The following is a 14,828-nucleotide window of genomic DNA, read 5'->3' on the forward strand; positions in this document are numbered from 1 at the left end:
AGGAATGTTTAAAGTTTCTAAGGTTTTTAAATCACATCCAGTGCCGCTTTAAAGTTTTTGCATTTTCTACATTTCTGCATAACAGTGACTAATGAACAAATATTATACTTTTATTTATTCAGGAAGATGAATCATTGAATCACCCCCTTTGTGCAGCAATAACAGCAACTAAATGTTTCCGGTAACTGCTGATCCGTCGTGTACAGCGGTTACCGGAATCATAATTTGTGCAAATGATTCATTTTCTTGAATAAACACGTACACAAATATAATATTTCAGTGTTTCACTTGTTTGATTGGATTCTCCTTGTCTACTTTCAGGACTTTGTGATGTTTTGAATAATTTTTTTATGCAGAAATCTGGAAAAATCTGAAGAGTCCAAAAAATTTTAAGCAGACCTGTATTTCCTTTTTGGGTCTTGTTAGGAAACCTAATGAATACCATGTGGTACAGGTATGGATAATCCATTTTGGTTAGGAAATGATAATGTTCTTGAAGGTGGCACTTCCCACTGCGTAAGTGATTTCTGTGCCGAAATACTAAATTATTTTGTGACTTACACGTCGGAAGATTTCCATATTTGGATCGGGGCCTGATGTGTACTCCCTGAGGGCAAACATTTTTAATAATTAATGCCGCATTTTTGATCTTTCTCTGAATATTACATATTCAGGAACTTAGTACAAGACAGCGTGGGTTTTCATTTTATAAATATTACATGCTAATTATCCCACTGACCTGCATGTATCAGCTAAAACCAGCCGTGCTGACAGGTGGGTATTATGATGGCGTTTGCAGCTGCATGCTAAATTAATTTACTCTAATCTGACGCACAATTAAATTGTGGTTACTGCCCACTTGCTGACAGGTAGTTGGCTAAGTCTGACTAGAAGCTATACACTACACTAATTTAATCAGGATTAATCAATACTAATCTGCTATTCGCTGGTTGGACACACACATATCTACACAGGCGCGCAGCAACACAGGCCGACACTGATCTCTCCACAAGTTCACACATTCCCATCTTCCTTCCAAGTGTGTATAATCGCAGACACAAAGGCGTGCACATGCCGTGTATGTGTGCAGACGCACTCGTACACGTATGCAAATACATATCAGAGGGGACAGCAACCAGATTAGTTTCAGATTAGTTCAATCCTCGGTCACACTAATCCTTTGTGAGTTAGAGACAGAAGGAGAGAGTGAGAGGGAATTCGCCTTGTGTGTGTGTGTGTGTGTGTCTGTGTGTGTGTGTGTTCGGTGCGTGTAATCCCATTTACGGCTGCTGAATCTGCAATTTTACGTCAAAGATGCCGCGCGCAGGATTTCCTCGAAAAGTAGCGCAGCCAAATGTAATGTAGTGTTAATTTGTCTGCGCGATGGGGAAATCAGTCAGCATCCGTCAGCGTGTGTGAGCGTTACCGAGTGGCACAAAATAAAAGCTCTGCCGTGGTGGCCTGTCGCGGTGGCCAACAGATAATCAGATTTAGAAAAAACAATGTGCACGCACACCTGCGAATGAAATCGTACGCACATAAAGGGCCCCTACTGATCAGTGGTACGTCGTGGTGAATCACGGTAACAAGTGACAAGAAGTAGAAGAGGCGCTTGTTGTTGAGGTGGAGGTTGGAATGAAGGCCACTGATCAGAGTCGGGTCACACACACAGAGGATGATGAGGAATATGGAGTGTGGTCACTGTGTGCAAACTGTCACTGGTTTTATTTCCAGGCTGCTAAATTACACAATCCATACGTGCAGGTGGTGAAAATGTGCCAGGTGTGGTGACAGGAGAAGGGCAGCCTCCAGGTCTCCGATGTTCTCAGCACTGCAGCAAATTCAGACACAGAAACTATATAAAAAAAAACGAAATCCAAGCCGATCTTGATTTGAAAGCTCTGATATGGCTTCATTAATGCATTCATTTTTAAATAAATGCCATTTTCTGCATCTGCTCGTGAGACAATGTATAAAGTACAACGTCAGAGAAGAGCTGGACAAAAGCAAAGGACTTAGGCAAACTATAGTAGTGTTTGAGGTGAAAAGGACTGAGTCTATTCATGCTTAATATCAAGGAAAGGCCAAGCCTGACTTTCCTGAATCTTCCACCTGTCATATCCCCGCATCATCTTAGCGGTTCAGCTGCTGCAGTGTCTCCACAACTGACCACGAGTGTCAGTAGTATACAGTCTGGCAAAGTGTGATGGCGAGACAAGCCCTGATGAAATATTGAGGGCAATCTGGATTGACGTTTGGGGCTGGGGCTGCTGGATGCTGCTGCTGCTGCAAAAAAAAAAAAAAAGAAAAATGTTTGCACTCTAGCAGGAGCAGAAATAAGACTGTTGGTTTGAATTAGGGCCACAAAGATGCATGGACTAAATCTACGATGTTGAATGAATCTGCCGGCTTTCCTCAAAAGCCTCAAAAGAAGAAGGAGAAAGAAACATCTAAACTACTAGACTACGTCTGTGGTCAGAGTCCGGGGGGTCCTGGAACTTCTCTCCGGAGCAGATACTAATGGCTTGCACAGCAACACTGATTTCCAGCGCATTTGCAAGTTGTCAGCAGTTATTATTATTACTGTATGCACATAATGTTACTCTCTAAGTGGGTGCAAACAGGCTTTTTGCAGATAAATAATACGCAAGCGCTTCCAATTACAATCAGCGCAAGCCACTGAAGCTAAATCATACTCGCCACCGTATGCTAATTAATAGCAGAATGGAAGAACAGCATCTTTCCTAATTAGGCCCGCGCCGAACAGCTCTTTTTGTGATGAATGGTATCATTAGGTAAAGGTTAAAGCTTGACCTAATGTCAAATAACGCCGTAATCATTGTTGAAATTATGTTATTGTGAGGAAGTGTTTGAATAATGCGTTAAGTGGCAGAAGTTGTGTTGATTGCTTCGTGGTAGGTGGGCCAAAGGATGAATTGACTCCTCGGAAAATATTGAGCAGGCCCATCGATTGAAAGAGCGGTTGTTTGCGGCACGCCACGGTGAAGTCGATCTGTAAGTAATGTGTGTGGTGAAGCGAGATTAGACGTGTCTCTCAGTTCACCGTCGCGCCACCTGCACACATGCCCCCCTCCACTCCACCCCACCCGTCTCTGAGTTTATATACAGGAGCTCACATTCGTCCATAAAGTCAGTTTTTTATAGATTCCGGCTTTTACGGTAGACGTGGCGTACACACATCGTTCAGGCCAGGGTGACGCATGAGATCTCTGGTCCACTGGAGGGTTGCGGGGCTGGAGCCTATCCCAGCTGTCAATGGGGCGAGGGGTGGGGTACACCCTGGACAGGTCTCCAGTTTATCTCAGGGCTAACACAGAGAGACAGACAACCATTCATACTCACGGCCAATTCCGAATTTAGTGGGTGTAAATGGGATTTTTGCTGACAAATAATTCATGTCTTTGGACGGTGGGAGGAAACCAGAGTAGCCCCAGATGGAATCGAACCCAGAATCGTCTTGCTGTGAGGCGTCAGTGCTAACCACCTCCGCGTCTTTACCTCAAAATAACACGTCTGGTTCCTTTCTTTGCACATGAAGTTAAAACCCACTACTTTAATGCTAAAGTATAGCTTCCTGCATCACACAAACACGGACACTTTCAGATGTTTTTTTTAATTTTATTTTATTTTTATATAGGGATGTGTAAAACATCACCCTTCCATGTTTCTTTCCCTATAATATTTTTTCAGTATTTTATAATTTCCCGTAAATGAGGTCTGTTGGCTGTATGTTCTGAAAAGACGTCCACAATATCTGCTAATTGACTGAAAAGAAGTTGTCTAAAAGTGCGGAACACAGAATTAGGTCATTAGGTGACTTTATATTTACATACCAGACTGGGCCCTTGTGTGGTACCAGACAATACCTAATGATTTAACACCACTGTCCCGACCCATCCATCAGTACATGTCACAATCCATCAACATGTATTCCCCTGGTCTTAACCTGCAGTCAAAACCTCATGTAATTTGAAATGGATGAGGTCTAAAGACCGAACACAGACTTGAGGGATCATTTTGTAATGCATGCTTTACAAAGGCATAAAATTAAGCCCAGGAGGACAGAAGTTGCACCGGTCGATGGGGAAGAAGGTTAAACCTAACTGAGACCCTGAATGAGACATATTGATTCAAAACATAGGATTGTGTCATGGACCCAAAGGACATGAAGTCTGTTATCATAGATGTCACCCACCCCTATCCTGTAATCTGTGTTCCTGACTCGTATGAATCTCTACTTGGGCTTGGACTCAGTTTAAGAGATAAACTGATAGAATGAACTTGACCCCAGGCCTGGTTTAGAGTCTACTCACTGCCCTCCAGTGGTCAAAAAGGCAACTGAATCCATTTGTGTGCATGCGAGCTCTATTTACTGCTAATCCCCTTTTCTTCATGTGTCTCCAGTGGACTGCATAGACCCCAGCTGTTCAGCCCACGGGGTGTGCATCCACGGCGAGTGCCACTGTCAGCCGGGCTGGGGTGGATCCAGCTGCGAGATCGCCAAGGCCATGTGCCCGGACCAGTGCTCGGGCCACGGCACCTACAACGCCGAGACCAGCACCTGCTCCTGCGACCAGAACTGGACCGGGAACGACTGCTCTTTGGGTGCGTGTCCCTCCGTTTGGTTCCTTTCCAGTTCCCTGATATGGTCTTTTTATTTTCCGTGGCCCTCGTACAAGCAGCATCTGAGTTAATAGAGTGCTTTACGGGATCATTACAAGAGGATAAAGAAGAGCATGATCAGCTTAAAATAAAAACAAAAAGCAATTACAGAGCAGAGCATAATTAAGATGACAATGTTTGAGCTGTGACTCTCTGGAAACCGTCCTAATAGATATGATAGCATAGCTTGTAGAAAAACAATTATTAATTATTATTGATTATTCAGGAGAATGAAACAGGTAATTATGCAAAACGTGTAGCTACCTGCAAACATCTATTTGGTGACTGATTTAACCCTCTGAGGTACTTTTGATTTTACCTTTATATTTCATCTTTAAAACAGTTTACCTCGCCTTGCTTGGTGTCATTCTTTTCAGCACAACCTCACATGTGTGACTTTACATTTATTATTTCATTCTGACACACTATATTAACACAGTGGACCTAAAACCACACTAAAAATATAAAATCAGAGAAGGAAAAACTTAGATTTTTCACTGCAAAAACATTTTTATAACATAGAATGCAAATTTAATCTGTAAATTTCAAAAGCTTATGTGAAAATTTAGCAAACAACAAAGTTATTTACAACTGTTTACACTGAAATGCAGGAAATGAATCAGGCATTTTTTTGTGCAACTATTTACAACTATTTGCAAAACAATGAGGCATCTAGAATAATGTGATGTCTAAAGGTCACAAATCTCTCAAATCTCAAAACTCGCTTCTCTCTTTCACCGTCGTCACTCCATAGATTGTAGACAGTGTCACTCCCACAACTTTTCCCTCTTCCTTAGCAACCATTCCCATATAATTTTCCGATTGGTCGATGTTATGCATTTTTCCACCAATAGGAAAGAGGCTTTCGAGCACTTGAAGCTAGCTAGCTCTCTCTGCTAGCTATCTCTCTCTGCTAGCTAGCTCTCTCTGCTAGCTAGCTCTCTCCGCTAGCTAGCGTTTCCAGGAAAAAGCATGGTGTAAGTTATTGTTAATAACCCTAGTTTTACTTGGCCTATTAACACAATTTAAAAACTGGTTTATAGTTTGAAGTTAGCGCTTTCTACACAAGTTGAATTGGAGACTCAGTGAGACTACGTCTTGCCGCTACAGCGACTTAAACTGCTCATGTGATTTGGCCGCATTGGCGCGTCCATCGACTCCAGAGGGTTAAAGAATGATTAAATATTCTTTAGCTCAGCTTAGTTTGACAGTTTACACTGCTCCTGCAGAACAGCTACCTTCATACAGAAATAAACATTTACAAACATTTTGCCGGGAGCTTGAAACGACCCCAAAAAATGGTGCCTCGGGATATCTCACCTAGTGTTCTTGTGACGATGTAGAAGGTCAGTGATACAGCCGGGGGTGGTAACCTCTCTAGAGCAGTTCAAGCGCCTACGAAGAAAAGGTGAAACTGAAGTATTTATGGTCTCAGGATGACTTACGGCGCGTTGGACGCCCTGCAGCTGTGGTTTGTAGCCGGCTCTTGACAGGGGAGGCGGCCGGAGTGCAGCAGGCGACGCAGCTGAAAAGCTTCAGTCCAGATTGCGGACTTCAAGAGTTTCTTACAAAATCATAAAGTTTCTGCAGCCATGAATAATATTTGTACAAAAGCAGTTTGTGGGAAACTTTACTTTCTATTCACACGATCTGCAGATGAAGCAATGAGCATGTGGCGTTCTTGAAGAGAACCACCCACCCCGCCCTCTTTTCTCTAAGTAGTGTAGTAATTTCCCGAACTGGCAAAAACAGTTGTTGTTGTTATGTAAACCCTGCTGCTGTGACATGATTCATAAGGTCATGTTCTGATCTGCCTCTGCCGTTGGGAGGGTTTGGGTTAGGCAGAGTGCTTGTCTAAGGTCAGAGAAAGGCTGTGGTCACGGTTAAACGAAACCAAAATTGAGTGTCGGTAGGAGTGTTGCAGCAAACAGCAGTCTCAGTTGTCACAGTCACATACTTTGTTGACCCATTCATCCACCACAGCCTCCTCCCTTGAGGTTTTTTTTTTTTTTTAAAAACAATGCGACGTTGTTTCTGCTCTGCAGAGTCACAATCCACGCAGCCACAAGGGGTCGCCTGACGGTAAAATGCAAAGCTGTTTAAACGGCTGTGGTTTTAGTTTTCTAATGAGCATCGCCTCACTACGCTCTGGTGTTATATCGAAGATGGGAGGGGGATGAAGAGAAGGAGAGACCTAAACTGAGAAGAGTGATGCAGAAAACATCACAAGGTGTAGGTAGAAGGAAAAGTGGAGGAGGAACGACGGATCAGTAACAGATGGTTTGACATGAACACAAAGGGAAGAGAGACGGAGTGCATTTCCCGGGGCTATTACATGGAGCATCGTCCCGACAAAAACATCATCAAACACACATCCAATTAAGTAGTCTGTAAAACACAAACGCTTAGAATAAAGTATACATGCAGACCAGCAAATACACACGCCTTCCTTTCTTGTTGACCTTTTGCTTCAGCATCTGTCAGAACAGTCAGCGCAGATACCTAAATATACTTCATAGCATTAAACTGAGATTATTAGAGCTGTGGTGCACACACAAATACGTGCACGGGCAAGGAGACGCTGTTAAATGCAAACGACTGATTAAGATACACGTCGTGTAAATCTATATTGAGGTTCTCCTGAGCCTATCTATACTACGACAGTCGTACAGACACGATGAATAATCCACAGAGTTCAGTCCGTGTCACGGCGGCTGCAGGTGAAGTCGGGAGACACTTGCAGGAAAAGCTTTAATAGATTTTTTCATTTATTTTTCATCAACTCATCCGGACGTTTCCTCGGCGCTATCCGAGCCAGGACTCTTCTCCTGCACTGCTTTTCCGTTCAGCTTCTCAGGTTTAGTGCGTATTGAATGTTAGCGTAAGCTCAGTGTGTTGCGTAATCACTTCCACTGGTGCATCAATACCGGGGGCCGGCAATCGATTCAAAACATTTAATCGCAATTAATCGCGCGATTTCCCCAGTTAGCGCACAATAGCGTGAACGAATCCCAGTGTTTGTGAGTTTTAAATGGAGCTGGAAGGGATGTTTTTCCCATTTTGTTTGACTCCTATCGACATCTGAGCTGCTCAGAAAGCTCCCGGCTCAGTTCATAACTCAGCTCTCATCGACAGCAAATGCAGATTACTCGTAGGGAGAAGCATCTGGCAGGACTTTGAAGATGAGCTTGACTCGTTTCTTTATCCATTTCTACTCGTTTATTTTTTCTGCCTTCTTTCATCTTCTGCTTCTTTTGGGGATTTGTGGCACTGCGGGCCGTATTAGGACCCTGCACGGGCTAAAGTTTTTATTACTTTCTGATTTCCCAAGCTACGGTTTGGGCCGAGGTTGTAACTGAACGCGTTAAAAGGAATTTGTGTTAACATGATAAATACTTAACTGAGCATAAAGGCTCACATGGTGGTGACAGTGTGTGTATCTGTGGTACTCAGCTCTTTAGCTAGCGCCTAATCACAGTGAAGATGGGCACTGTCATCTTTATTGCCACTAATTTTCAAAAGCTCTCTCTGGCTTATGAAATACAGCTGGTGTCTGTGTGGTACTAGTATTTGATATCGTAGATACCTGCTGCCCTCATAGCGTAGCAAGTACAGCAGTAATCTATGAGACATACTGGAGTTTAAAACAAAAGCTTTCCTTCTCCTTTCTGCCTTCATCTTATCTCCTTCTTGTTGTTCGCATGGAAATTTGTTTGATGTAGAATGTAAGGGAAGCGCACGCCCACATGTTTTATTATCGGCCCTGGAGTGACACTGTCTCAGTTACTGTGAGCAGCAGATTTATATTTCATATTCTAAAAAAGTTTAGATAAGCAGATGGATGGATACTTTATTTATCTTGTGGGAAATTCAGTATCTTGTAGCATAACTACACAGAGACAGGAGGAATTACAGTCAGCACAAGGGTCAAAAAATAAAAGTATAGTGAGGTAGAATGTATAAGCTTTGAATACATTATACAAAGTATACATAAAATACACATATAAAAATATATATACAAGTGTAACATATACAAAAAGCTAATAATATATATATATATATATGCAAAGTACATATAAAATATAGTAAAGTTTATAAAAAAAATGATATACAAGTATATATAAAATATTCAAAAAGCTAATAATAAAAATATACATATATAAAAGATACAAATGTATATAAGAATATATATATATAAAATATACAAAAAGTTAATATATATATTTAAACAAAGTACAAATAAAATATAGTGAAGTTTATAAAAAAATTCTATACATGTATGTATAAAATTTACAAAAAGCTAATAGTAAAAAAAATATATATATAACATATACAAAAGTATATATACAAAATATACAACCGTATATATGAAAAAATAATAAAAAAAAAAAATATATATATATATGTGTGTGTGTGTGTGCGTGTGTGTGTGTGTGTGTGTGTGTGTATACAAAGTACAATGAAAATATACAAAAGCATATTTAAATGTATATACAAGTACATATACAAATTTTCAAAAACCTAATCATATATATATATATAGAGAGAGAGAGAGAGATAAATAGATAGATAATTATATATATATATAAAATAAGGATAAGGATTTATATATTTGTATATCTTGCATATTTTTTATATACTTTATTTATAAATCAGTTTATAGATGGTATATATGTCTGAAACTACAAGATAAATAAATACTGTATAAATTATTAGAAATATTTAGGGTTTTTAATTTGTAAGATATATATGTTACGTTATATATATGTTATTGCATAATCTTGTATCAAAAATATATAGCAGCAGCAGGTAGTAGCAGAGCAATCACAGTCCACTTGTGTCCTCACAGGAAGACGTTTAGCTTTTTTGTCCTATTGTACGTGCTGCAGGACACTTAAGGTGCACGTCTTCAAAAATACAGTTATGATGTCCCAGGGGTGAAGACATGCACTGGACGCGTTAATATTCGTCTTTGTCCGTCCAACAGAGGTGTGTGAAGTTGACTGCGGCAGCCGTGGAGTGTGTTACGGCGGCGTGTGCCGCTGTGAGGAGGGCTGGACCGGGACGGTGTGTGACCAGAAGGCCTGCCACCCCCTCTGCAGCAAGAACGGAGTGTGTAAGGAGGGGAAGTGTGAGTGTGACCAAGGATGGACAGGAGAGCACTGCAATATCGGTGAGTGGAGCACAAACACACACACAAACACACACAAACACGCCCAATCTATGTCTAAAACAGAGACAGACAACATTTCGTTCCGACCTGATTACCTCCAGGTTTAGAGAAGTTACAGAAGAATGCCGCTCTCTGAGTAGGATAAAGAGAAGATGCTGCTGCTGCTGCTGCTAATTGTGTGGATGTCCATGTCTGTCTTTGTTATCATTAAAACTGGGGCTACAGTAGAGCCACTAGTTTAAATGAGATCCAGGCTGTAAAACCAAGGCTTGCCCTTTAGAGTCAGTCAAGGTTGACCACCATGCTGGGAAATGGTACCTTTAATGTCTCTCTGTTACCTGGGGACAGCCTCATCCACTGCATCGGTTATCAGCACTGCAGAAAACTCCATCTTATCTGGTCATTTCTGGCTATTATCAGACTTAAACAGCTCAGCTTGTCAGAGAAAGCTAGTGCACTTTAAATATTTAGATACTATTAGATAATAGCATCTGGGAGGTGTCAGGTGATGAACTATCTTCTGCAACAAGATGAGTCCTGCGACAGACAATGAGGAGCCAGAAGACACAGAGACAATACAAACCCACAGCAGACTGCAGAGAGTCCTTCACGGGTGCTTTGAAGAACTTACTTCTCTTGCACCTTGAAAGACATTATTTCTTTTTCACTGCCTGAAACCTTTGCACGGCATTGTGAATGAGCTCGTTTGAAGATTTCTTTCCAATCCATTCAGGTGAAATACTTCAAGAGCTCAGTCACATTGCAGGTCTACTTTCACTTTCACATGACTAGCTGACAGGTTCTCTGCTAGGGTATCTGAGCATCGCTACTGATAAACTGATCCGATCCTGATTCACGAGGTCCAGATCTGATGCAATTTGATCCGATTCGTGTTCAGTTTCAGTTCTAGCTTCCCATCTTCCGTGTGTCTTTGCTTTTGTCCAGCTCTTCTCTGTCGTCGTACTCAGTCGGTTTTCCCTCAAGCGTTGGATCTTCCGTCATGTTCCGGATCTCCTTCGCAAGTGGACTGATCTCGTTTGCAAGGTCTCGTGAGAGAAAACCACGAGACCTTTAGGATGCGAGGATTTCAAAACATCGATTTTATATGCAGTGACTTTTCTGATCCTCTTGTGAGACTGAATCATAAGAGCAAAGGCCTCCCCACTAAAGAGCAGCCGAGGCCAGTTGAGCAACTCCGTTCTGCGTTCTGTGTTGCGACGGTTAAGGGAAGCAGATTAGTTGTAGGACCTTTGTGGTTTCTCCAGCTCGCCACCAAACCCTCCACTTAAAAAAGCGGTTTGTTGTCGCCTACTGTATCGCTGGGAAGCGGCTTCGAATCGACAGCGAGGCGAGGGGAATCCATTTGGAGCGCTTAGCCAACAAACAGCTTGTTTGCTGAGACGGACTCCACGGCTGCTTACAGCGTTCGCTTCCCTCCGTTCGGCCCGTCACACTTGCATCTCGCGTCCGAGTCGGCTGGAAACTGTGACCGCGCTGTTGAATTGTTTCCATATTAATTGGCTGTTTTTATGTTTCGCCGTTAACAGCCCGACTCGTGTCCGACTGGGGTTGTTTCCCCCTATAAAGCCGCCACAGTTTAGGATTTAACAAGAAAGTATCAGCTGCACTCATGGGCCGACGTCGGGCCCTGAAAATGTAAATGTTTGAGTTGTGTACGCGGCTCCTTTTATCTCCGTCTTTCTTTCCTCTTAGTGTCTAATTTAATTTCTACCGCATTTGTTCTTGCTGCCTGTTTCCTGGACTAAACGCTCTCTTTCTATCTATCTCTCTTCCTCTTCCTCCTCAAAGCTCACAATCCGGACATTAGAGTAAAAGGTACTGTACTCTTTTCTCGTCTTCCCTGCATCACTAGCTTTTTTTTCCTCTTCCTCCCTTCATTCTTTGCTTTTCTTTTGTCTGTACAGTGGAGCTGTGACTGCTGCGGCCATGTTTACTGACTTTTTTTTCTTGTCAGATATGTATAGTAGAATGTGCCCCCCCCCCCCCCCCCTCCCCACCCTGCCTCGTATCCCCTTTATCATTTGGTAAAGCTCTGATAACACTGCAGGATTTCCATAGTCAAATGTGTGACGGCTTTATTTGTCTTTGCCCATGTGGCAGAACATTTGGCTGTCTTGAGATGAAGTGTTTTTAACTTCACAGCTGACTGAATGACTCTGAACGTATCCCTCTGCTGTCCGACGCCTCTACAGTAGTAGTACATGAGTTCCGCTGCAGTGAACATGTCAAGAACGCGTCTACGCAAAAACTGATCCAGCTGGTATCGGTTGCCACTCTGTTCTAGATGTTGAAGCTGGATCATAAAAAAAAAAAAAAAAAAAGGCCCTGCTGTTCTTATTCCCTTACAAATACTGAAAACTATGAAGATGCTCATATTAAATTCTGTAGTAAACAAACCAGAATACGTTTCACATTTTAGATTCTTGAAACTCGCCACCTTTCGCTCTGCTGACAGCTTTGCACGCTCTCGGCTTTCTTTCCGTCAGCTCCGCCAGGCAGTCACCTGGAATGGTTTTCAATTAACAGGTGTAACGCGAAAGCGCTGCCGAGTGAGGCAGGGTAATCCAAATAATCCGGAAACTTTGGAAGGAGCCAAAACACAGAGAACAAGGGAACTCGGGGAAAAATGTAAGACATTTAGAGAACGCAGGCAAACTAACAAAGGGCAAAGGTGGAGGCGGGACTAATAAAAGGAGGAGGCACAGGTGAGAGAACAAAGACAGGAAGTAAAACTAAATGAAAGAGGTTTCAAAATAAAACAGGAAACAAGTCAGAAACTTTCTCAACTAATGTGAAGAGACAGAAAAGGTTCAGTGACCGTATACAATGACCAGCCACAACATTATGACCACTGACAGGAGAAGTAAATAACATTGACCATCTTGTGACAATTCAGTGTTCTGCTGGGAAACTTTTCGACCTGGCATTCATTGGTGTGGATGTTACTTAGACATGTAGCACCCACCTAGACCAGACCAGACACCCCCACGCCATAGCAATGACACTCCTTGATGGCAGCAGCCATCCCCAGCAGGATGCAGCCTGACACAGGCACACACACAAAAACACTTTAAGAACAACTCAAACAAACATGAACACAAGGTGTTGACCTGGCCTCCAAATTCACTAGATCCTAAACTGATCAAGTATCTGTGGGATGATCCACAGAGGCCCCTCCCCTCAACCCATAGGTCCCGAAGGCCCCCCACTAACAACATCATGTTGCCAGACACCACAGGACACCCTCAGAAGGTCCATGTCCATTCTCTGATGAGTCACAACCATTTTGGAGGCACAATATTAGGAGGGTGGTTATTATGTTATGCCTGATTGGGAACCAGTGAAGCAAAAACTCTGTGTCAGTGGAGTCAGGTCAACCTTCATGTCCTGCATCTTTCTCAGTGATGGACGGCTTACATTGAAATTGTGTTGTAGCTTGTTGCTCTCTCACTGCTAGTGTGAACGTAGCATTAAAGTATATTTATCACTATTCTAATCCATTGTTACAGCAAGAACCACTCAACTCAATTAAAGACAAACCTATTGTAGTTTGTTTCTCCCTTTTTTGTCTTTACAACACAATTCCAAATGTTTGATGTCTTCAGTATTAATCTACGACGTAGAGAAATAATGAAAAGTAAAAAGAAAACCACTGAAATGGTCAGCACGTCCAGACCTTTGACTGCTGCTGTATCCAATGTAGAGCATGAAAACCTGGCTGTGCTTCAGGCTTAGTTTCCCCTGCAGTTTCTTAGCTCACAGTCCAACGCCTACCTAGGTGAGAATACATTCAAAGAACCCCGGTCTGAGTCACACACTCGACTTCCGCGCCAAAGGTGTCAGTCGTAGGTTATTTTAGACAGGGCGTTTGTGAAATAACACTTTTTTTTTTTCTTCTTTTTTTTTTTTTTCACCACAAGTTCAGAGTGAATTCTTGCCACACTGTGGTGATATTAAATAAATGTAGTCGATGTTAAGCCTTCGTCTGTACACTCCTGTAAGTATACTTGCTCAGAGACAATGTAGTGTTGGGCGATACAATCATTTTGAATTAAAAGGAGTTGCAGGTGAAGGTTATCTGTTGATGTGATTACTAACACCTTCCTTATTATGTGGTTGTCATTATTTTTAAAACCTTGTTATACTTCTCAAAGTGTTTGCTTCAGGATTTCCAAAACTGACAACCAAACCGAGAGACGGTTTTGGCGAAAGAGGGCAAAGCCTGAAGCTGAGGTTAAATGACCGAGCAGCGACCACCGCAGCTGAGCTTGACAGACTGAGTGATGAATAAAATATTCTACCTCCGGCATTTAGAACCAGACATGCAGGTGTCTGGGACTGAGAGACAGGTCACATCCAAATGAAGCCTCTGGCAGGAATCTTATAATCACTGCGGTTGTAGTGCCTCGTAAAATGTTGTCCTCCACGGTTACAGCTCTGATCCTGACTTTGAAGGTTAGATTTTGGGCAGGCTCCACAAAGGTAGGGTCGTGCACTTCCCATAATGCAGCTCAGTGGCGCATTTCATGGTGCGTTAACACCTGGGTCGTTGTTCCAAAATCACAAGCATTCACCCCTTACGTCAGTTCTAAGCCCAGTTAATTTATTCAGTTAAATTTTGTATTTATATCGTCAATAATAATACTGATTGTCTTAAGACGTGTTTTCAGAACCCAGAGCCAAAAACCCCCAGAGCAGCTTTAAAAACTCCCTTTTAACAGGAAGAAGCCTTGAGCAGAACCCAGCTAAACGTTACAGAGGGTGGTTACAGCCTGATTCAACTACCCTTACAATTATTTAACCAAGCAGTTAACCTGATGGGCCTTTAAAAGACAGAGGTGTCTGACTGCAGCAGAACTCCTGTTCAGCATATACACATAAACACTGTTTTCTACTCGTAGCCTAGATGCTTGATCAAGCTGGACATGTTGTTGTTTTCCATCAGAAAACA

The 14,828-nt window shown here is 42.3% G+C and overlaps 1 protein-coding gene across 2 annotated transcripts in view; it reads left to right on the forward strand.

Moving 5' to 3' along the window:
* tenm3 (teneurin transmembrane protein 3) overlaps positions 1-14,828 on the forward strand; it is a 222,162-nt gene that overhangs the window by 119,540 nt on the left and 87,794 nt on the right. For both annotated transcript variants that reach the window (XM_084560677.1, XM_084560678.1), the window contains 2 exons: positions 4,426-4,626; positions 9,671-9,856. In XM_084560677.1, the coding sequence (XP_084416803.1) occupies positions 4,426-4,626; positions 9,671-9,856 (387 nt within the window). The remainder of the gene's footprint in view (positions 1-4,425; positions 4,627-9,670; positions 9,857-14,828) is intronic.

Source organism: Chelon labrosus (genome assembly GCF_963514085.1).
Source record: "Chelon labrosus genome assembly, chromosome: 2".
Lineage (NCBI taxonomy): Eukaryota > Metazoa > Chordata > Actinopteri > Mugiliformes > Mugilidae > Chelon > Chelon labrosus.